Below are 23,676 nucleotides of genomic sequence, written 5' to 3' on the forward strand. Positions count from 1 at the left end.
CCACTTAGATAGTCGGGGATTGAACGCTGACCTGCATGAAGACCGTCGCTCCACCACCCCCAACGGTTGGTATTAATTGGGTTGGTCAATGATAATCGCCTTGTTTTAACCAACTGTTCACTTGAGATAGTTAACTACCCGAGACAACATGCACTAACCAGGTGGTTTTCCATACTAGGTAGGGGAGAGGGGGGGGGGTTATAAATTAATTAGTAGAAGGGGGGTTTCGATGGAGAATGATGCAAATATCTCCCTAATCAAGACGTAATTAAACTTCGTTCCACCTCATTTGCATATGCAATATTGCTACTGCTTGTGAGATGTGCTGGAGAGACGGTCCATTTCCTCACAGTAACGACCCGAGAACCACCAAATGGAAGGGAACTATCAGGGGGGAAAGCGCCAAGCCATTACGACTATATAGCACTTGGAAGGGGTCAGGATAAGGATTTTGGGAACGGCGGGGGGAAAGGAATGGTGCCCAACCACTTGGTGGACGGTCGGGGATTGAACGCCGACCTGCATGAAGCGAGACTGTCACTCTACCGTCCAGCCCAAGTGGTTGGGTGAGAGAGCCCCCGAGGTGAATGTGGTTTAAACGTGGGTTTTATCACGGCCCGGATGCAGTGAATAGTTCTCAGCTCAGTCACAAAAGGTTGAAAAAAAAGGGGTCTCTGACAAATAAAGAAATTGGAAAAAGGTTCTCTGTCTCTGTTTTTGTGTATGTTTGTGCCTATAGGAACAAGCTGTTAGCTCTTGGACCCCGCCTTTCTAGCAGTCGGGTGTCTTATGAACTGACTCCAGAGCTATTTCTCTCTAGTATCTACTACTACATATATTTCTCTCTCTATCCCAGTCACATATGTAAATTCACATATGGCTACTGTTATATCTATACATATGGTTCATAAGTACCCTGGGATATCAGAAGGATGTATTATTGTATACTTATATTATTGTATCCTTCACTTAATATGTATTATATAGTAATCTTCTGAAGATGTATAATTAAATACGAAAGTACTTAAGGAGTTTCCTGTCTTAATCCTTAATCCTTGTTATCACATTGTTCATCATGTATTAATTTCTTTGTGATCTATTATACAGTATATGTAGATTAATATCAATAAATTTGTTATACAATGCTAAATATGACCATCCTTATAATAAGATATATTTTCTTTATATCTCTCTTCAGGAGTGGCAGCCGCGTTCACCTGGGAAGAGAGTAGTGACGACCGCGTTCACCTGTTAAAATGGACTCTAATAACCGTCGTCTGAAATCCAAAGTTCTTTTCCTCTTTCTTGGGAAAGAGTTAATAGATAAAATAAATGAATGATGTTTTGACCTTTCCTAAGAGATAACTATTATTATTCCTTAATAGGATGAGTAATTAGCTCCTAAACTGTGCAGTTATGTCATAGTAGGGGAGCCGGTCGGCCGAGCGGACAGCACGCTGGACTTGTGATCCTGTGGTCCTGGGTTCGATCCCAGGCGCCGGCGAGAAACAATGGGCAGAGTTCCTTTCACCCTATGCCCCTGTTACCTAGCAGTAAAATAGGTACCTGGGTGTTAGTCAGCTGTCACGGGCTGCTTCCTGGGGGTGGAGGCCTGGTCGAGGACCGGGCCGCGGGGACACTAAAAAGCCCCGAAATCATCTCAAGATAACCTCAAGATATAGTATCCCATTAACCTGCGCACGGCTAAAACTAGTTAACAAAGCTAATGGGGAAAAGAAAATCGTCGATAGACGGTCGTAGCTGTGTAAGGGTTAATGGTGGTTCAGGTTATGGCCAGGCTGTTGTTGTTGTTAAAGATTTAGCTACTCAGGACGAAGTGTCCATGTAGCACGGGCTATGGTGAGCCCGTAAATATGGCCAGGTGTCGCAGGGTTCATAGGAAACAATAGACACAATCACACACTCATTTGATTAAATGGCTGAAGCTTGTTTGACATTATGGCTTTTTAACGTTAGAATATCTGCGGCCGAGAGCATCCCTGCGTCTGGGATGCTCTCGGAAGCAGGTTCGAATCCTCGTCACGGCCCTTGTGGATTTGTTCACTTGATGCATCAGGCTATTGTGATTTCTGTGTGTTAACGTTAGTTAGTTTATTACAGATACAATAAGCACAGAAAATAAATGAGTTTCAAAGGGCTTGTTGCTTGAGATGAGTTGATGTGGATTAGCAGCTCTTGCTTGCAGTTGCACTAGAATCACCAATGACGTTCCTAATGAACCTAAGAAAATATAATCACAAAAACACGCAATTTAGGAGCCACATCGTCCTGGGAAGGAGGTTATCTTGAGGTTATCTTGAGATGATTTCGGGGTTTTAGTGTCCCCGCGGCCCGGTCCTCGACCAGGCCTCCACCCCCAGGAAGCAGCCCGTGACAGCTGACTAACACCCAGATACCTATTTTACTGCTAGGTAACAGGGGCATAGGGTGAAAGAAACTCTGCCCATTGTTTCAAACTCTGCACATTTCTGCCCTATTCAGGAAGAATAAGTTAGTTACCAGGAGAAAACACTAAGTCACTATGAGTACATAGTACACGAGGACGGGCTTATGAGCTGGGATATGATGCCAGAGAAAGGGAAAGATTATAACCAGTCACTTGGACCCTCGGGGATCGAACGCCGACCTGCAAAAAAAATGAGGCCATCTCCTGCACCGACCAGTCCAAGTGGACTTATATATATAACTTCTGAGGCGGATACTGAGACAACTCCTGACATTTCATCAGTGGAGGCGGCCACACTGAGACAAGATGACAATCACGGGGTCATTGTGGTATTTATCACCAGAACAGAAAAAATTACACTTTTTCTATAAATATTTTTTGATTGATTTCTACATTTTTCTCAGATAAGACACGTAGCGATGTGGTAGGTTGTGGGGGACAAGAATAGACTTAAGATACTCTTTTAATGGGAAGGAGTTTCAAAACCTTTTCCTCGTGGGGTTCTGGGGCCAGATTCACGAAAGCACTTACGCAAACACTTACGAACCTGTACATCTTTTCTCAATCTTTGGCGGTTTTGTTTCCAATTATTAAACAGTTAATGAGCTCCGAAGAACCAGGAGGCTGTTGACCAGACCACACACTAGAAGTTGAAGGGACGACGACGTTTCGACTTGAGAATGGTCCAGGACGGACCGAAACGTCGTCGTCTCTTCAACTTCTAGTGTGTGGTCTGGTCAACATACTTCAGCCACGTTATTGTGACTCATCGCCTGCACCAGGAGGCTGTTTATAACAATAACATCAGTTGATTGGGGAGTTTTCATACTTGTAAACTGTTTAATAAATGTAACCCAAGCCGTCAAAGATTGAGGAAAGATGTACACGTTCGTAAGTGCTTGCGTAAGTTCTTTCGTGAATCTGGCCCCTGGTACTGCAATATTGAGCTCAAAAGTAATTTAGTTGTGCTTTAAACTTTATTCACCCGGCTTAAATTCCAAGAAATAACTTAAATTTTTCTTCTAAGTGTTTTTCACTTTAGCAGAGGCGTTAAGTGGTGCAACATGGTTTACAAGAATATAGGGAGAGTGACTTGTCTCAATGAATATTGGTGTACAGTACAGCACCACAAGTCGTAACCAATTGATTGATTGATAAAGATTAAGCCACCCCAAGAGGTGGCACGGGCATGAATAGCCCCGTAAAAGTCGTAACCTTTCCTCCCCCTACCTTATATATCAGCCACCTACCTCCCCTGTGTGTATGAATCATCCCCCCCCTTCCTTTGTGTATATATATCAGCCCCCACGTCCCTCCATCCCTTTCCTGTTTATGAAATAGGAGCCTATCCTCCCCGTTCCCAGGGTTTTATAGTAGCTTGTTCTATCCACTAGCAACAGCCTGGTGGACCAAACTCTCACCAGTCAAGCCTGGCCTCGGGGCCGGGCTTGGGGAGTAGAAGAACTCCCAGAAACCCCATCAACCAGGTATATAGAAATCTAACAATATTTTGTAACTCATTTTGTATATATGTACTTTTCCCTAAATAAACAATTGTCATTAACTTTTAAAATATACTTCGCAAACATGCCAAGTCTCCACACGTATTTTACATCCTGAAATACCAAACCTAACCTAACCTAACCTAACCTAACCTAACCTAACCTAACCTAACCTTACCTAAACCTGATTTCAACTCATTTTTGGCTGATGTCAACTAACTTAATTACGTTTTTTTTCCCCTTTCAGTCGTATGTCGGTCATATTGATACATTAATACATCGTCATTACTTGTATGTGTTAAATACATTAAGAGTTTTTATTATTAATAAATCTAAAGCAACTGATTATATTTACAGGAGTATATTTTTTTCTGCGAAATAGAGAGTGATTGTTCGTTTCAATGAACGATGGTAAAGTGAATCTCGCGGACATAGGAATAAATAGAAATGAATTATCACCATGAATGAAAACTGAAGCAGGAAAGAGGAGAGAAAGATGTTGGACAAAGAGAGATGTTATGACAGTGTAACAAGAGCGAAACATTAACAATAACATCAGTGGGAATTACGAGTAAAACAAATTAACAAAAATTAAATAATAGCCTAAAAAACTGAGATCAATTTGTAAGCAAAACAGAAGTGAAAACGATTTCAGTTTCTTTAAGAGATATAAGTTAACCGGAGTACCTGCGAATCACTGCAAGACTTACGAGTGACTTACGAGTTCCTACGAGTTCCTACGAGTTCCTACGAGGACCTACATACAGTATATTGAATTCAGAGTACCTAGGACTGAGCCTTAAGACCCTCGAATACCAGTACCGAAGTCTGATCAGCCATGGAACGCCCTGCGAGAAGGAGTAGCTGGTCAAACGGGTGGGTGAGGGCGTGGGCGTCCCTTCTGCTGGTGGTGGGCGTGTGGGCGTCGTCGACGATAGCAGAGAACCCTCAGAGGGAATCTGAGGTAAGCCGTTTCGAGAAACGTTCTTAGATAGCCTCTCTCTCTCTCTCTCTCTCTCTCTCTCTCTCTCTCTCTCTCTCTCTCTCTCTCTCTCTCTCTCTCTCTCTCTCTCTCTCTCTCTCTCTCTTTCTCTCTCTCTCTCTACATGTTCCGATCAATATGTTCAACTCACGTGTAATATACCACAAAATTTTTTGTGCAGTTTATAAATAAGACCTTTTGACTTGCCTGTTCATGAAATGGTCCCCTTATAATACAGTCAAACATGTTCTGTGTTTGCAACTAGTCCCTCACGTGGTGTATTTGTTTACAAACACCTCCACATGACCCCCCTGTGTCTGCAACTAGTCCCCCACGTGGTGCATTTGTTTACAAACACCTCCACATGACCCCCCTGTGTCTGCAACTAGTCCCTCACGTGGTGTATTTGTTTACAAACACCTCCACATGACCTGCTGTGTCTGCAACCAGTCCCACGTGGCTCACTGTGTTTACAAACAATCCCACCTGATTTGTGTTGCTGTAAAAACCTAATATCTAATATATATTTTGACACAGTACATCACGGCTTCTAAATTGTTAAATATGGAGGATTAGTGAGAAGTTTGACCTCGTCTGGGTCACCCATTACTCAGGTCAGGAACTTTGACAGGACTCTGCTGCTGCTGGTCTCTCGAGAACTCGAACTATGAGAGTAATGAGAAACTTTTATCGTCAATCTTGCTTTAGGGGAAAATTTGACAATTCAGAATGTGTAATGAGAACGCTACTTACGGAAGTGTGTTAGGTGTTTGTGTAAGTGTGTGTAAGTGTGTAAAGTGTGTGTAAGTGTGTTAAGAGTGTGTAAGTGTGTTAAGAGTGTGTAAGTGTGTGTTAAGTGTGTGTAAGTGCATCTCCTGTGACGAGTAAGCAAGCGTTTAAGTTTGAGATATAAAAAAGTAGACGACTTAATTTATCTGTAATTATTTTTTCAATTAAAAATTTGTACAAAGTACGATCTCAATTTGTACGTAGGCCGGGACAGGAAGCCGGAACTTAGGCTCATCAAGGTTTTCATAGGACTTAGGCTTAGAGAGGTCTTCATAGGACTTGGGTTAACAACTTGGCCTTCCCGAGGATGCAGACAACAACAACAACAACAACAGTTGCCTAAATCCCAGGTGCCCATTTTACTCCCAGGTGAACAGAAGCATCAGAAACGTGCACAACTGTTTCTGTCCTGCCAGCGAATTGAACCATTGTTCCCTAACAAATTTCGACCCGAGGACGAAGACTACTGTGCTACAGGACCCTATTATTAAGTAATTTGTTATGTCTACCTTTTAGAAACGTCTTTTTTTTTTTTTTAGAAAACTTTTAGAAAGTTTTTTTTTAACAGTATTTAATTTTAATAATTTCATGTTAGGCTTATGATTAGATTTTCTTCTATAACTTAATAATTTAATGTTTTTTTCTATAAATTAAATTAAATAGGCATAACCATTTTGTAAAAAATGTTACTGAATATGAATTTAAAATTTAAGGAGGAATATATATTAATGTTTTGGCGAGGTTGTCTAATTTATGGGTGTTCCCATTATGACGAGTCTGCCCATTACCATTCACCACCACACTGCACACCCATTACCAGTCACAGCACCTGCCATTAACCCCCCCTCTCCCCCCCCACCCCAGCAAAACCCAGAGATCCTCTTGCAACACTGGTCAACAACACCTACCATGCAAAATCTTGCTTTGCAACATACAGGTGAACTTCGACAACAAACCCCCTACTGTTGTCGCCTCTCTCCCTCCCTCACCCCTTTCCCAACTGATACCAGTAACTACCCCCCCCCTCTCCAGATATCAGCCCCCTCCCCCCCTGCCTCCAGTAGCAACTACCTCCCCCTACCCTTCCCCTAGTGACAACCCCTCCCTCCCTCCCCCCCTTCCCCCAGTGACAACCCCTCACCCCCAGTAACAACCCCCCTCCCCCCAGTAACAACCCCTTCCCCCTCCCCCCAGTAACAACACCCTTCCCCCCCCCAGTACATCCTATTCCCCCCAGTAACAACCCCACTCCCCCCCAGTAACAACCCCTCCCCCCAGTAACAATCCCCTTCCCCCAGTAACAACCCCCTCCCCCCCAGTAACAACCCCTTCCCCCAGTAACAATCCCCTTCCCCCAGTAACAACCCCCCTACCCCTCCCCCCAGTAACAACCCCCTCCCCCTCTCCCCCAGTAACAACCCCCCTCCCCCTCCCCCCCAGTAACAACCCCCTCCCCCTCTCCCCCAGTAACAACCCCCCACTCCCCCACCCCCCCAGTAACAGTGTTCTCACCCCCCGCAGCTGAAGAAGCGACAGATCTACCGGGAAGCAGTGTTGCCTGCCCTGGGGGGCGTGATCCCCCAGTCAGCCTTCACCAAGCAGCGGCTCCATCACAACGTGCACGACCAGCTGGGGATCGAGGCTCCGGACGGCATCGTCTTCATCCCCAGGTGAGTGCTGGGGGGGGGGGGCGGGGAGAATGTGGGGGATAGGGGGAGGGATGGGGAGAGGGAAGGAAGGAGGGGGGGGTTCGGGGGGGAGGGATGGAGAAGGGGAAGGAGGAGGGGGGGTTCGGGGGGGAGGGATGGAGAGGGGGAAGGAGGGGGGGGTTCGGGGGGGGGGGTTCGGGGGGGGAAGGGAGGAGGTTATCAATCACAGTTTACAAGCCATTAAGTTTGCCAGTAAGATCCGCTCCGGATTTTTCGCGTCCATCTTTCGGTTCCTCGAATTTTTGTGTTGTTTATAATCTTGGGTGGGGGAGTGGGGGGGAATGGGGGGAGGGGGAGGAGGGTTGTTTTGCTTATGTTTTCCCCCTACCGTCTCCTGCAGCTGGTGTGTGTGTGTGTGTGTGTGTGTGTGTGTGTGTGTGTGTGTGTGTGTGTGTGTGTGTGTGTGTGTGTGTGTGTGTGTGTGTGTGTGTGTACTTACCTAGTTGTGTCTGCAGGATCGAGCATTGACTCTTGGATCCCGCCTTTGTGTGTGTGTGTGTGTGTGTGTGTGTGTGTGTGTGTGTGTGTGTGTGTGTGTGTGCGTGTTCGCTTGAGTGCTTGTTCGTGTGTACTTACACCAAACAAATTCCCCCCCCTCCCCCCAAAAAAAAAAATGGCTCAGACCAAGATGAACATAACAAATTTCCAAAGAAATTTCAACATTATTTTTTTGTAAATATTATCCCTCCCTCCACGCATTCAAAAACTCTCTTCGTGGACACAATATAATCAGTTCAGACCGATATCAAATTACTGCAAAAATTATGTTAATTCCCAGCTCTCTTTTCAACCCACACGAGTCTTCCATTCTAAAAACCCAGGCGGACAGCGTTTTGGGTAATCCGGATTGCATGCTAGACGGAATCCCTAATCCACATTCCGTTCGCATGATTAAACTCCTCGAAAATGGCGTCATTTTTCAATGTTTATTTTTGTTTAATGAACGTGCTGTATTCATGACTTAACCACACGAATATGTTTGCTCCAACCACACGAATATATTCGCCTCAACCACACGAATATGTCTGCCCCAACTACACTAATATGTCTGCCCCAACCACACGAATATGTCTGCCCCAACCACACGAATATGTCTGCCCCAACCACACGAATATGTCTGCCCCAACCACACGAATATGTCTGCCCCAACCACACGAATATGTCTGCCCCAACCACACGAATATGTTTGCCCCAACCACACGAATATGTCTGCCCCAACCACACGAATATGTCTGCCCCAACCACACGAATATGTCTGCCCCAACCACACGAATATGTCTGCCCCAACCACACGAATATGTCTGCCCCAACCACACGAATATGTCTGCCCCAACCACACGAATATGTTTGCCTCAACCACACGAATATGTCTGCCCCAACCACACGAATATGTCTGCCCCAACCACACGAATATGTCTGCCCCAACCACACGAATATGTCTGCCCCAACCACACGAATATGTCTGCCCCAACCACACGAATATGTCTGCCCCAACCACACGAATATGTTTGCCCCAACTACACGAATATGTTTGCCCCAACCACACGAATATGTCTGCCCCAACCACACGAATATGTCTGCCCCAACCACACGAACGCATTTAACCCAACAACATACATATCCGCCTTAACCCAATAATGCAGATTCGTTTAACCAGCCACACAAATCAGTTTAATGCATGCAATAATTAACGCACACGTTGCAACGAACTACATAAATCAAAGTTCAAAGTTACACACTCTATATGTTTTTGTTCAATTAAAACACTTTTTTAAAACCATATGCAAATAAATGCATGAAAAATCCTGTATAAAAGAATACATGAATGTTTAAATGTAATTTTACAGATGAGGGAGAGAGAGAGAGAGAGAGAGAGAGAGAGAGAGAGAGAGAGAGAGAGAGAGAGAGAGAGAGAGAGAGAGAGAGAGAGAGAGAGAGAGAGAGAGAGAGAGAAAGAGAGAGAGAGAGAGAGAGAGAGAGAGAGAGAGAGAGAGAGAGAGAGAGAGAGAGAGAGAGAGAGAGAGAGAGAGAGAGAGAGAGAGAGAGACGGAGAGAGAGAGAGAAAGAGAGAGAGAGAGAGAGAGAGAGAGAGAGAGAGAGAGAGAGAGAGAGAGAGAGAGAGAGAGAGAGAGAGAGAGAGAGAGAGAGAGAAGAGAGAGAGAGAGAGAGAGAGAGAGAGAGAGAGAGAGAGAGAGAGAGAGAGAGAGAGAGAGAGAGAAGAGAGAGAGAGAGAGAGAGAGAGAGAGAGAGAGAGAGAGAGAGAGAGAGAGAGAGAGAGAGAGAGAGAGAGAGAACGAAGGGTTCAAAGAAATTAGTTAAGGTTACAAAAAATGGTAATGAGCACTTTGATCGCTAAGTACCTAAAGAGATGAAGAGTAAGGGCATAATGAGCCTAAGTGGTTGCAATTCAAGAAGACTCAACTCCTCCCCCCCACAGGTGGTTTCAGAAGACGGTCTCAGAGGGACAGTCGAGCAGTAGTAACTGGTCTAGCGGTCCCACGACTGGGAAGAGTCTTATCTTGTAGTCAAATAGGTGCAGAGAGATACGGGATATTATTATTCCTGGAGATTTGAACAGCAAGGGCTTACAGCGGCTCATTTAACTCTTTTTCTCATCTTTGAAAAGTGGTCCTGTTGTCCACCGAGGGAAGAAAGAGTTGCTGCTTGAGATGGGAAAGAGGAGGAGTCATGTGATTTCTTGAGCAGGGAGGTACTGGATCTTGTCATTCCTTCTGAGGGGTAAGGGAGAGATTGACGTGCTCTTCAATGGAATATATGGAGGCTCTTGAGGTTCTAGAGGTGTGTGTGTGTGTAAACACACACACACACACACACACACACACACACACACACACACACACACACACACACACACACACACTCCATACACAGTTTCAAATGAAGATATGACAGAGCCCAGTAGGCTCAGGAATCTGTACATCAGTTTATTGACGGTTGAGAGGCGGGACCAAAGAGCCAGAGCTCAACCCCCGCAAACACAACTAGGTGAGTACACACACACACACACACACACACACACACACACACACACACACACACACACACACACACACTCCATACACAGTTTCAAATGTAGATATGACAGAGCCCAGTAGGCTCAGGAATCTGTACATCAGTTGATTGACGGTTGAGAGGCGGGACCAAAGAGCCAGAGCTCAACCCCCGCAAACACAACTAGGTGAGTACACACACACACACACACACACGCACACACACACACACACACACACACACACACACGCACACACACACACACAACCACTCAAACGCGAATTGCAACAAAATATTTGCATAAAAATCAGTTTGAAACAAGATCCACTCACACAAAAACACACACACACACTAGTCGTGTGGACGAGAGCAATGGATCTCCTCTCTACGGGAAAGAAGTGAAGAGAGTGAACAGGACTCCAGTTTTACCGAGCAGTGAACTTGGCCTCTGTCAACACAACTCCCCAGACAAAAATTGACCTAACTTGACAACTTTTACTATCAAGATGTGGAGTGGGGGGGGGGGGGGGAAGGGAGTCTGTACCGACCCTTCATGGGTAGGAAATTGGCTGAAAGGAAGATAGGGAGAGGCCAACCAGAAGAAAGGAAGATAAGGAAAGAGAAGATGGATAACGAGAGTATGAATGCATTCTTCTTCATTCAGATCGATAATGAAGAAAAGAAGGAACAGGAAGAGAAAGAGTGAAGTGAGAGACGCAAGACAGATAATTACTATGTAGACGTTACCATCAAAGAGAGCCTTTGACAACCCACAGAGGAATTACGATCCTAGATGAGCTTATAAACAGCTGGGTTGCCAGTGGAAGACTTTTCAAATGGATTGAAGCTTATCTCACAGAGAGAGGAAAGTCCAAAGGCTTCCTTTGATGAATCAAGTTTCGAGTACATGTAACACGAAAGTTGGAAACTCACACGTTGGAGTGTTTAGTCCCGGTACTCTTCAGCATTTAATTAACGTAATTGCCAGTATCGAACAATCTGAAAGAGCACAAGATATCTCGTTTCCTTTGACCTGCCGGAACAGTCTAATTAACCTCACGATAGCAAATTGGCTGACCCCAGTTGAACTCTTCCCACCAGGAAGACAAACGTTCACTCTTATCACTCGGAGCTAGAGAGAAAAAGATAACCCACAAATTGATGATAAAACTACTAACCAAACCCTTGGGGGCCGAGGAGCGAGTTTATTGGGCAGCGCCACTCATCCTGTGAGTGGTCATATCGTCATAACAGCATGTAATACACTCCCCAATAGGAAGAAAACCCGCTGGGATGTTCATCTTGTACCCAGACCCAGCTGGGACTTGGGTGTTATTAACGGCTCTAGCTACGGAAGCAAAGCAAGATTAACTCGGTTGCATATATATATATATATATATATATATATATATATATATATATATATATATATATATATATATATATATATATATATTGTGACGGTAACGCGTTGGTGTTCGGCTGTTTAAGGCTAGGGGTATGGCCTCGTCACATAGTTATAAAAAAAAATAGAAAAACTGGAACTTCGTCTGTGGTAAGGTAAGGAGAAGACACACAAAACACAAGTAAAACTTTAACAATGAAATTTTAATTACGTTAAATAAATCAAACATGAAAATAATGCACAAACAAATTCTTATAATAAAATCAATGAATCAAAATAATAAGAATACTTAAATGACAAAATGAAAAGTTACGTTAAGGCAAAATAACAAGAAGTGCAACACAAAGGTAAGTGGGAGGTGCTGGAATATTGGCTTAAAGCCACCACCTCTCTCAGTACACGCTAACGTCTAGCTGGGAGGAGTGCTGGCTACGAAAGCACGGAACATTCTGAGGACTGATGTTGGGGCGACCCCAGACATCAGGTAGTATTGGGGGCGAGTGCAGGTGCAGCCAGACCGGCGACCAATCAGCGGAGCCGTAGCGATCAACGGGTAGTTTGGTGGTTGGAGTTCGAACAGGTGGCTGGTTGCATACGTTTCTGCTCACCCTGGCAAGCCTTGCTGGTGCTGGTGTTGTTGTCGTTGTTGGACATTTCTTCCATAGTCTTTTTATATAATTGTGAAGACGTAATTTTGGAGGGAAGAGCAGGCTCAATCTCTTGAAGGAGATTATCGTCACAATATATATATATATATATATATGTCGTACCTAGTAGCCAGAACTCACTTCTCAGCCTACTATTCAAGGCCCGATTTGCCTAATAAGCCAAGTTTTCCTGAATTAATATATTTACTATAATTTTTTTCTTATGAAATGATAAAGCAACCCTTTTCTCTATGTATGAGGTCAATTTTTTTTTATTGGAGTTAAAATTAACGTAGATATATGACCGAACCTAACCAACCCTACCTAACCTAACCTAACCTATATTTATAGGTAAGGTTAGGTTAGGTAGCCAAAAAAAGCTAGGTTAGGTTAGGTTAGGTAGGTTAGGTAGACGAAAAAACATTAATTCATGAAAACTTGGCTTATTAGGCAAATCGGGCCTTGAATAGTAGGCTGAGAAGTGCGTTCTGGCTATTAGGTACGACATATATATATATATATATATATATATATATATATATATATATATATATATATATATATATATATATATATATATATATTTGTTTTACACAAACCTCCGTCTCCTCTAACACCATTACCAAAATTGCCAAATCTCTTTCCCCCATGCTGAAGAGCCAATCAGAAGAGCCAACCGTACCATTACCTCAAGTTTCCACCAATGAGAGGCCTTGTTTGCCATCGCAAAGTCAACTATGCGGTGGTTTGGCCTCAGAGTGAAGTCTTCCTCGTTATTTTAATGCCAGTGTGGACCAGATGCCAGGGCGGGGGGGGGGGGGGGGGGCGGGGGGGGGGGGGGTTCTCGCATAAACGTTTGGGATAATCGTTTCGTCCCGTCGGAAATAAACGTTTGCTCGTCTGAGGGAAATATTTGCTCGCGCGAGATAAACGTTTGTGGATAGTAACGTTTAATCCACTTGGACCATCGGGGGATCGAGCTCAGACTTGTAGAATGGGAGGTCATTGCTATACCAAAGAAGCCGGTATATTTACAGTAAGGAAGGGCTCACTAGCCCGACTCTGTGCACAGTCTTAGTTTTAAACCATTCCTGAAGCATCCCTGATTTGCTGATCTTTAAACAAATCCTACCTCCTGACCTAACCTAACCTAGCCTAACCCATTCTAACCTACCCTAACCTAGCCTAACTTAACCAATCCTAACCTAACCTAACCTAACCTAACCTAACCTAACCTAACCTAACCCATTCTAACCTACCCTAACCTAGCCTAACTTAACCAATCCTAACCTAACCTAGCATAGCCTATCCTAACCTAACCTAACCTAACCTAGCCTAACCTAGTATAACCTATCCTAACTTAACCTAACCAGAAACGTACGAACGCAAGCAACCCGCCCAACCTAATGAGTCCGATGCATAGAAAATGTAGAATTTTGTGAGCCATTACCTTTTACAATAGGTTGTCTCTGTAACGTAGCTTACAATACGTGAAGAACGCGACCCATTAGTTAAGAGAACGTGGTTGAATCCGTCTCTTCAATCACGTCATATAAAATGTTCTTCGTCATGTTGAAAATCACGTCATTTACTTGTAATTACTTATTGTAATTTACTTGTAATTACTTGTGTCAATTATTTGTTTATAAAATTACTTTTTGTGTCTTCAGCCGTTGTAAGTAATTTCTTTACAATGTATATTTGGAATGTATATGAATCAAGTTATTATTGTAGTACGTAGATAGGTGTCCACTCTCTCTTTTTGAGAGAGAGAGAGAGAGAGAGAGAGAGAGAGAGAGAGAGAGAGAGAGAGAGAGAGAGAGAGAGAGAGAGAGAGAGAGAGAGAGAGAGAGAGAGAGAGAGAGAGAGATACTGGGAGCGAGGGGGAGGGAGGGGGGAAACCTAAGCATTTAATTGCTTTACACAAGTTAATAATCCCATTTCAGCATCTGGCGGAATGAATGGCACGTTAAACCAAAGTGAATAACAATTTAATGGCGCTGTGGCAGCTAAATATTTTAATTACTGTGTGCGTTTCATCACCGCTCTTGTTATGACTGATGTCTGCTTGGCGCAGACACGCACGCGCACACAGACACACACTGAAGAGATAGATATAAGGGGGAACAGAGACAAGCAAGCATGTACTATCTCCTCCTCCTTCTTAACAAGCAAGGTCTTCGCCGAACCGACCAATCTGAGTGAATGGCCAGGGAACGAGGCAGACCTAACACCATTCACACTCAGGGGCTCACCATAGCCCGTGCTCCTTGGAAGTTTTTATTCCAACTAGCAAATCTTAAACAAAATCATGACACTCTTCCTATGAGAGATTGTTCTGTTTTCCTCTCCTTTCCTGACCTCTTTCCTCTCAAAGTGTTGGCAGCAGACTGTGAAAATCTCTGACCCTATGCTGTCTTCCTATTCCATCTCCCTAAGGGGAAAAAGCCGACCCTTTCCCACCAACTTAAACCTTCCCCCTTCAAATGGAATAGGAACCATAAAGCGAGCAATAATTCAGGAAAGTTGGGAACGAATGAAACGACTTAAAATTGGTGAAGGAAAATGCTCGAAGATTATTGCTAAGACACAAGGCATTGAGAACAGGAAGACTGGAGCCTCCGTCGGTAGCTCTGTACTTCCTAGACCGACCTTGTGGGGGATTGGGATTGGGGGGGGGTAGGGGTGTGGTGGTGGTGGTGGTGGTGGTGGGGTATGTGAGGTGATTGTGGTGAGGTGGTGGGGTGGTGGCGGCGGAGGAGGAGGTATTAGGATCGTGGTAGCTGGAGTGAGGGATGAGATGATTGTGAGGTGTGGTGGTGACAGGATTGTGATTGTTGTGGGTATGGGATGGGAGGAATGGTGGTTGGTGAGGTTGGGTAGTGTAAGGATTGGGTCACTGACCACCTGATACAGGTGGTAAATCATCCTTACTCATGTTTTTTTCAAGGTTTGAAGATATCAAGATATCTAGCCCAAGATATCAAGATTATATACATATATGCCCATGTTTACTCCTAAGAGCCTAAGCGATAACAAACTAACCTCTCATCTTCGACATTTATTTACATCAATTGCAGTTAACATGACCACAATCTCAACCAATCCAAATACGAATGAGTTTATTGACTACGCTGCCTCGGTGAATAGTTTCCTTGTTATAAGAGGTAATTCTTCTTCTTCTAATTCTTCTTATAAGAGGTAATCCTCTTCTCCAAATATATTTGTATTAAGCCATATATAATCTTATATTAAGCCACATATATATAATCTTCGTATCAGCATCTTTCTCGCTGTCTTCCTCGTTCCATCTCCCACGGTTGTTATAGTAATAGTAGCCTACACGTTATTGCATCAACCAATCGAATAGCCGGATCAGCAATACCAATTAAGTGAACTCTTACCTTAGGGGGACATCTAGAGAGAGAGAGAGAGAGAGAGAGAGAGAGAGAGAGAGAGAGAGAGAGAGAGAGAGAGAGAGAGAGAGAGAGAGAGAGAGAGAGAGAGAGAGAGAGGGAGAGAGAGAGAGAGAGAGAGAGAGAGAGAGAGAGAGAGAGAGAGAGAGAGAGAGAGAGAGAGAGAGAGAGAGAGAGAGAGAGAGAGAGAGAGAGGCACTCTCCTTCAGTGCCTGTGGCTGATGCCACTGAGGATTTTCCACCATTTCGCTAATGATGTTTTTTCACTTAGTTACTTCACCCTCTTTTATTTTTGTTCAGATGTGTGAGGATGTGCTGGTAGTGTTGGTGTGTGTGGTTGTGGGGTGGTAGTGTTGGTGTGTGTGGTTGTGGGGTGGTAGTGTTGGTGTGGGTAGTTGTGGGGGTGGTAGTGTTGGTGTGTGTGGTTGTGGGGTGGTAGTGTTGGTGTGGGTAGTTGTGGGGGTGGTAGTGTTGGTGTTGGATGTTGTGGGGGGGGGGAGGTGGTAGCGTTGGTGTGGGGGGGGTTGTGGGGGGGGGGGGTAGTGTTTTCTCCATTTTCCCATTATATATATTTACTACCTATATCTTTTCAATCCTATTCTGTTTAACTATTTGTTTTTTGTCCAGCCTGTTTAGTCCAGTCTGTAGCTTATATGTCGTGATCATATGCTCTCTGTTGATTATCTCCTCCAGGGTAATAAGATTTATATTTTCCCCCACGATGTGTGAGGTTCCATGCCAGTGCTGCGTACTCTAGTATCAGTCTCAGGCAGGGAATGGGTGGTAATGGTATTACCATACTGACCTAATGGTTAATGGTTCATTATATCAGTACAGCTGATATATATCTTTAAAGTTCAGTATCCATTGTTAAAAGCCTTTTTTTTGTACTATTAAAATTCTATCAGGCATGACAAGAACTGAAAAAAAACTCGCCCCTCGGGGCAAAATTTAATTTTTTTTTAGCCTAATCATGAGATAGGCCTAAGATTAGGCTCAGTTTAGTACATATCTGTACTATACTAGACCTAGGAGTTGAATGAATACAATATATTATTTCATGAATAAAGGGGTTAAAATATATTGATAACAAAACAATTTTATGATCAATTTCACGCTGCTAATCACAGTCAATGACGAGGCTCGAGCAAACGAACCTTATTGATTGGCTAATAACAGAAGTCCCGTTTTTTATCCACTAGACGTTATTTACAATGGAGGGATAACTATAAGATTTCCCCCAATACACTGATACTGTCGCAGACTTTTATAACTCCGTCCTACCGGACAAAGCAACATTGGGAATATGACACCACGATACATTGCAGAGATAGACTATTTACGAAATAACCAGTTTATAAAAAAAGAACTTTATTGATTAAATAAAGCTTTATTAATTATATTAAGCTGAGTTTAGTTTATATATATGTCTCTGTTCAAATAGGATCATTTCAGATTATCTAGAATCTTCTTAGGAAGTTACGAAAGGGGAAATTTTCAACGCAAAAAAGCCACATTGTTTGAAATAATGTCATCCCTAAAGAGATTATTATCCTAGTTTGCAAGAGTTCAGCTCAATAAAACTCTAATAACAATCTCATTTTCACTCTTTCATACACCTTTTATCAACCATTCCTCTTCAGGGAACCAATATTCCTTCCCCCCCGCCTTTCATATCATCATGTTTACCGAACTTAGAAATATATAAATATTATGACTGCCAAAATCAACAAGGTGTTGTGATCGGGTAATATCACCCGTTAACAGCTTTTAAGGAATTAATTAAAACTTGAGCCTTAGGGACCAGGTAAATTCAGGGCAAAGCGCCGCTGCTACTGATTAAAAGTAACTAGATGTAATTAAACTTCAATTACATTAATCTTGCGTGGGCTAGGAAATTGAACTTAACTTTGGTGTCGTCCCACGGAAACTTGTATCCAAAGTCGGTTATCTGGCACGTTGATGTTAAAGTGTTTCCGATATCTTACGAGATGTTTCCGATATCTTACGAGATGTTTCCGATGTCTTCAAGACAGATGTCAACAAATTTTTGTTCTCGAGAAATGGGTTACCGAGACTTAAGGATTCGTCGTTATAAATTTTGATGAATCTGTCCAGCGTTTAAATTAATACCCCTTAACCCATTATAAAATAACACCTTTGACCATTTAAATAATACCCCTTAACCCATTATAAAATAACACCTTTGACCATTTAAATAATACCCCTTAACCCATTATAAAATAACACCTTTGACCATTTAGAATAATACTCCTTAACCCATTACCAAATAACACCTTTGACCATTTAAATAATACCCATTAACCCATTATAAAATAACACCTTTGACCATATAAATAATACCCCCTTAACCCATTATCAAATAACACCTTTGATCATTTAAATAATACCCATTAACCCATTATCAAATAACACCTTTGACCATTTAAATAATAATATACATAGCTTCTCTTACCGAATTGCCTAAAAATACTTTGACACGTGGAAAAAACATACCTGCAAAGCATATATGGCCCTCCACATGTGTATGTAGGATATATGATGCTGTATCAAACAGCAGCTGAGGGAGAGCCTTGATGGTACTGTATTATGACCCCAGCCACTTGGGGTACAGACCCCAGTCTCAGCTAGCTACAGAGCCAGCTGGGTACATGAGAGAGAGAGAGAGAGAAAGAACATTGTGTTTCGAGAGAGAGAGAGATAACATTGTGTTTCGAGAGAGAGAGAGAGATAACATTGTATCTCGTATCATAACCAACGTATAAACACAAGAAATAAACAGCAAATTCCATGAAAAATAGTATAATACATCTCACCTGTCTAGCAACGTCGTAGACACACTCACCCGGCGCGAGTGAGTGTCTAATCTTTTAGAAGTTCTTAGAAGTGAATAATTTGACCTTTATTCTTCCTTTTTCATCCTGACAGGAGCCCTCAGCATCAACACGCAGATGTCGACCCCGAGGACGAGAAGGAGATCCTTCACCTGGTACCTCCTGATGGCGAAACCGCTTTGGTTAACCCCCACACTGATCCTCATGGAGTCCTGCCCAAGAGAACTTTGGTAAGATCATGTTGGTTATGCACCAAATTTCTGACTTAGTCACGGTGCATTTTTGACACCTCCTGTGGCTAATTGTATTCAACTGCAGTCGTTAGCAGTCGTTAGCTTGTATTTTTGTATCATATACATGTGTTATGAATCATATACATTACTGTATATGATTTATTTCACTTATCATCCACTGAATTTCACCGTTACCTGCATCCATCTCTCTCTCTCTCTCTCTCTCTCTCTCTCTCTCTCTCTCTCTCTCTCTCTCTCCTTTTATTCATCCATCCATGTACCTGTTCATCCAATTATTTTTCATCCACTTTTCACCCGTCACTGCCTTTATTCATCCATTCCATCACTGCAGCCATTCATACATCCATCTCTCCCAACCCTCCTCTATTGCTGGATGTATTTGCCTCTCCACCTGACCCGTTTCCGGACCACTCTAGAGCCACGAGAGGCAATTTCGGGCCCCTAAAAGCAGTTCACGTCTATTACATTCTCAACTCTAAACGGAGCAGCCACGTTGGCAAGTGTAGCGGATTTTGTGGACTTAGAGGAGATGCAGGCTATCAGAGCAGCAAGATTATGGTAAATTAGGTGGTCGTTAGACGAGGGGGTGGTCGTTAGGCAAGGGTTTCATGGTCGTTATGTCAGGGGCAAGTGGTCGTTTTTACATGTATTATCTTGTTCTTCATTCCCCTTCCCCTTTGCGTTTTATTTTAAATTCTTTGTATATGCTTTCTTGTGTTTTCACCTTTTTTCCTATATTTCTCGTGGCATTCACTATCTATTTTATCTTGTTCATCATCTTCGATTAGTTTTAGCGCATTCCCTATTCCTTATCTTCTTCCCTATTCCTTATCTTCCTCCTTGGAGAAACTTCCTTCAGTGAAACAGAAGACTCAGAGACCTTTAACAGTACTCACCTTAGGTGGGCTGCGAGGGTTGAGCTCTGGCTCTTTGGTCCCGCCTCTCAACTCTCACAATCAACTGGTGTACAGATTCTTGTACAGGTAACACAGATGTAAATACACGACTCTGAAGTGCAATAGAGTACTGAACCTTAATAGGTAGACTGAGTGAAATATCACGGTGGTGTATACGGACTTAGCGAGATGCCAGATGTGAATACGTCTCTAACTACCCACTTACCTTACGTAAGATGGTCGTTAAAGAGTCGTCAGACCTGCCCGTCAACCGGTATGATGCTTATCTCTAGCGAGAATGTTGCTAAGAATGGACAGAAATAATCAAACGCTTAAATTAGAAACGCTTAAATTATTTCTTTAAATTAGAATATATCCTTCTGTCTGTCCCTCATTGTAGGCCCAACGCTTGAGGCTAGTAGCTTCACCCAACTTTGCACCGTGATTTCTGTGGGGTATGTGCCCAACACTGTCGTAGCGAGGGCTACGATTTCAAGAGAGAAAAAGCATGCCACGGGCATCTGCTCACCCCCCACGATGATTTTGCCTAATATGCATTTCCCTAAATACTTTGAATTCCTGCTTTATTATAATAATATGCACTTAACTAAAATTAACAAATGTTTTATTCATCACACTATAGGGCCACTGAAGAGAACAAACTCAAATTAAAACTGACCTGTTGCCAGTCTTCCAAGACGCTCCTCTTTTTTAAGGCCAAAGAGAACTATTCTATTTTTTTTTGCATATGACATTAATTATAAGAGAGAAGAAGAAAAAACAGAAAAGGAGAATAGAAAGAACAGGAAGTAAAGAGCCAGAAGATGAAAGACAGACAGAAGAAGACAGACAAAAACGAGACGATTTGAGGGACGTGGGGCGACCCGGGCACCGCAGGACCACCCATCAAGTTATACATATAATGTTAAGAACAAAAAATCTTAACATTCCCCCGACAAAAAAAAAAATCTTAACATTCCCCCGACAAAAAAAAAATTTTTTTAACATTCCCCCGACAAAAAATTTTTTTTTTTAACATTCCCCCGACAAAAAAAAAAAATTTTTAACATTCCCCCGACAAAAAAAAATATTAGCTGTAAATACAATCAAATCTGAGAGTCTCAGTGACGCCTGAGAACAGAACATTTAACAAACTCCTAACTAACTAAGAATATAAGAATAGCATTAAGCAATAAACGGAAAATAATAAAATAATAATACTCAATAAAATAAGAAAATGACGTAGACTGGTAGAGTAACTGTGCAAGGAGCCAAACCGGGTCACCAGGACTGACTGAGGTGTGAGAGGTGAGGGAGTGAGAGGTGAGGTGTGAGGGGTGAGACTGGCGTCGCGTTCTCATTCCACTCTCCACATTACCTCTCATAGCCCCTCTCCTGTGCCAGGTAAGTCCACTACGGGCTCGCCATAGCCCGTGCTACTTGGCAACTTGTTCCGAGTAGCTTAATCTATAACAACAACAATCTCTCATAGACTGCAGCGTTCAGAAAACTGCTGACCTGTAAATGTCAATATTGCTTAACTGCCGAACCAGCATGCATACTAGTCAGCCAATATATATATATATATATATGTGTGTATATCACGAAAATAAACACGTGATTAAGAATGTGACAATGTCAGACCACGGAGGAAAATGAAACAGGAATTTCCTTAAGTACTTTCGTATATTAAATACATCTTCAGAAGGAATGGACAGATTCCTTCTGAAGATGTATTTAATATACGAAAGTACTTAAGGAAATTCCTGTTTCATTTTCCTCCGTGGTCTGACATTGTCATATATATATATATATATATATATATATATATATATATATATATATATATATATATATATATATATATATATATATATATATATATATATATATATATATATATATATATATATATATATATATATATATATATATATATATATATATATATATATATATATATATTATGTCCTGTTATTATAAGTAGACCCGTAACATCCAGGTGCTCCATTAACGAGGTGTATTTGCCTTGTACGAACTTCTCTGGGAAACGAGCTATTTGGGTCGCAATGCTATGCAAGATTCGATCGTTTAGCGAGGATGGGTCTGTAGATGTTCATTATAAGAAGGGGTCCTTATATGAAGTGGTTGCACAAAGGCTGAGAAAAGATCGCTAACTACTTAATTATAACCGCTCGGTTACTTTACCACAAAATGGGAGCATCAATAAACTAATTAAACTACCTAGTGAACTAATTAAATTTAAAAAATAAGGGGGGGGGAGGGTCACTGTCAAGGACCCCAGTATGCAATTAATCTGTAAATAACGTATTTGACCAGGTAATTAATCTGTTAACCTTGAACTGTTAAGCTGTTAATTGACTCGAAGTCGTCAATTCTGGGGCTCTGCTATTTGAATGTATATTAATACTCTCGCACCTCACAAGAACAGGCAGTAATATGGAAGTAATATCCATATTAATAGCCATAACAGGCAGTAATATGGAAGTAATATCCATATTAATAGCCATAACAGGCAGTAATATGGAAGTAATATCCATATTAATAGCCATAACAGGCAGTAATATGGAAGTAATATCCATATTAATAGCCATAACAGGCAGTAATATGGAAGTAATATCCATATTAATAGCCATAACAGGCAGTAATATGGAAGTAATATCCATATTAATAGCCATAACAGGCAGTAATATGGAAGTAATATCCATATTAATAGCCATAACAGGCAGTAATATGGAAGTAATATCCATATTAATAGCCATAACAGGCAGTAATATGGAAGTAATATCCATATTAATAGCCATAACAGGCAGTAATATGGAAGTAATATCCATATTAATAGTCATAACAGGCAGTAGTATCTCCACGTAATATGGACGTGTACAGCACATCATAGTCTGGGTGGGTGTTATCGCCTGCTGTTGCTGTTGTTTAAGATTTGCTACCTGGAACAAAAAGTTCCAAGCAGCACGGGCTATGGTGATCCCGTAGTGTATCGTCTGCTGATATTGTGGGAGTCGTGAACGAGACTCGTAAACAAAACATTGATCCCCTCAAAATGTTCTAAACATCCTGGAGTAACGTTTCCAAAACGCTTAGTTATCAGAATTAGTATCCAGTTGGACTGAAAGTGCAGAGATGGCCTTCCTTCTTGCAGGTCTCCGTTCGATTCCCTGATGATCGAAATGGATAGGCACCTTCCCTTCACTCCATGTTCCTCTTTCAGCTGCTATCCTTTCCTCTAGAGCTATAGAGGCGTGTATACCAGCCTACCTCTTACTCCCTTCCCCCTAGCAGTGGTAAAAAAAAGACAGATTCCAAGTATTTTACATAAAACTGCTTCCAATAACCTTGCCATAACGGTACCTGGCTTTGTCTCTACAGGCAACGACCTACTTGATACGGCGACCAACGACGGGTCACGTCTACCTTACAAAGGGGCCTCGCTTCCGCCAGCATCCTAAGCCCGTCTTGCCAGACTCCAGGATCCTCTCTAGGGCCGTCTACGGCATCCCTACACACCTTCCCTACAAGACCCTCCAACGCTACTGGTGAGAGGTCGCAGCGCCACGAAGGGGCAGATGCTGTAATGTGGACCAGGGGATGACGTGGAGACGAGGCTCACGAGTGGTTCAGGAATAGGTGAATCTTGGGATAGAAAAGAGGTACAAATGGGGTGGATAGGATAGGATGAGGCGGAGGATAAAGGAGTAGGAGAGAA

At 42.5% G+C, this 23,676-nt stretch overlaps 1 protein-coding gene across 1 annotated transcript; it reads left to right on the plus strand.

Moving 5' to 3' along the window:
• Positions 1 to 4,302: 4,302 nt before the first annotated feature.
• Positions 4,303 to 23,665, plus strand: LOC123752568 (uncharacterized). The gene is made up of 4 exons (XM_069325218.1): positions 4,303 to 4,933; positions 7,262 to 7,410; positions 18,879 to 19,014; positions 23,340 to 23,665. Exons 1-4 carry the CDS (start codon positions 4,808 to 4,810, stop codon positions 23,508 to 23,510), a joined length of 582 nt encoding a protein of 193 aa, XP_069181319.1. The 5' UTR covers positions 4,303 to 4,807; the 3' UTR covers positions 23,511 to 23,665.
• The last annotated feature ends 11 nt before the right edge of the window (positions 23,666 to 23,676 follow it).

This window comes from Procambarus clarkii, chromosome 15 (assembly GCF_040958095.1).
Source record: "Procambarus clarkii isolate CNS0578487 chromosome 15, FALCON_Pclarkii_2.0, whole genome shotgun sequence".
NCBI classification, from domain to species: Eukaryota; Metazoa; Arthropoda; class Malacostraca; order Decapoda; family Cambaridae; genus Procambarus; species Procambarus clarkii.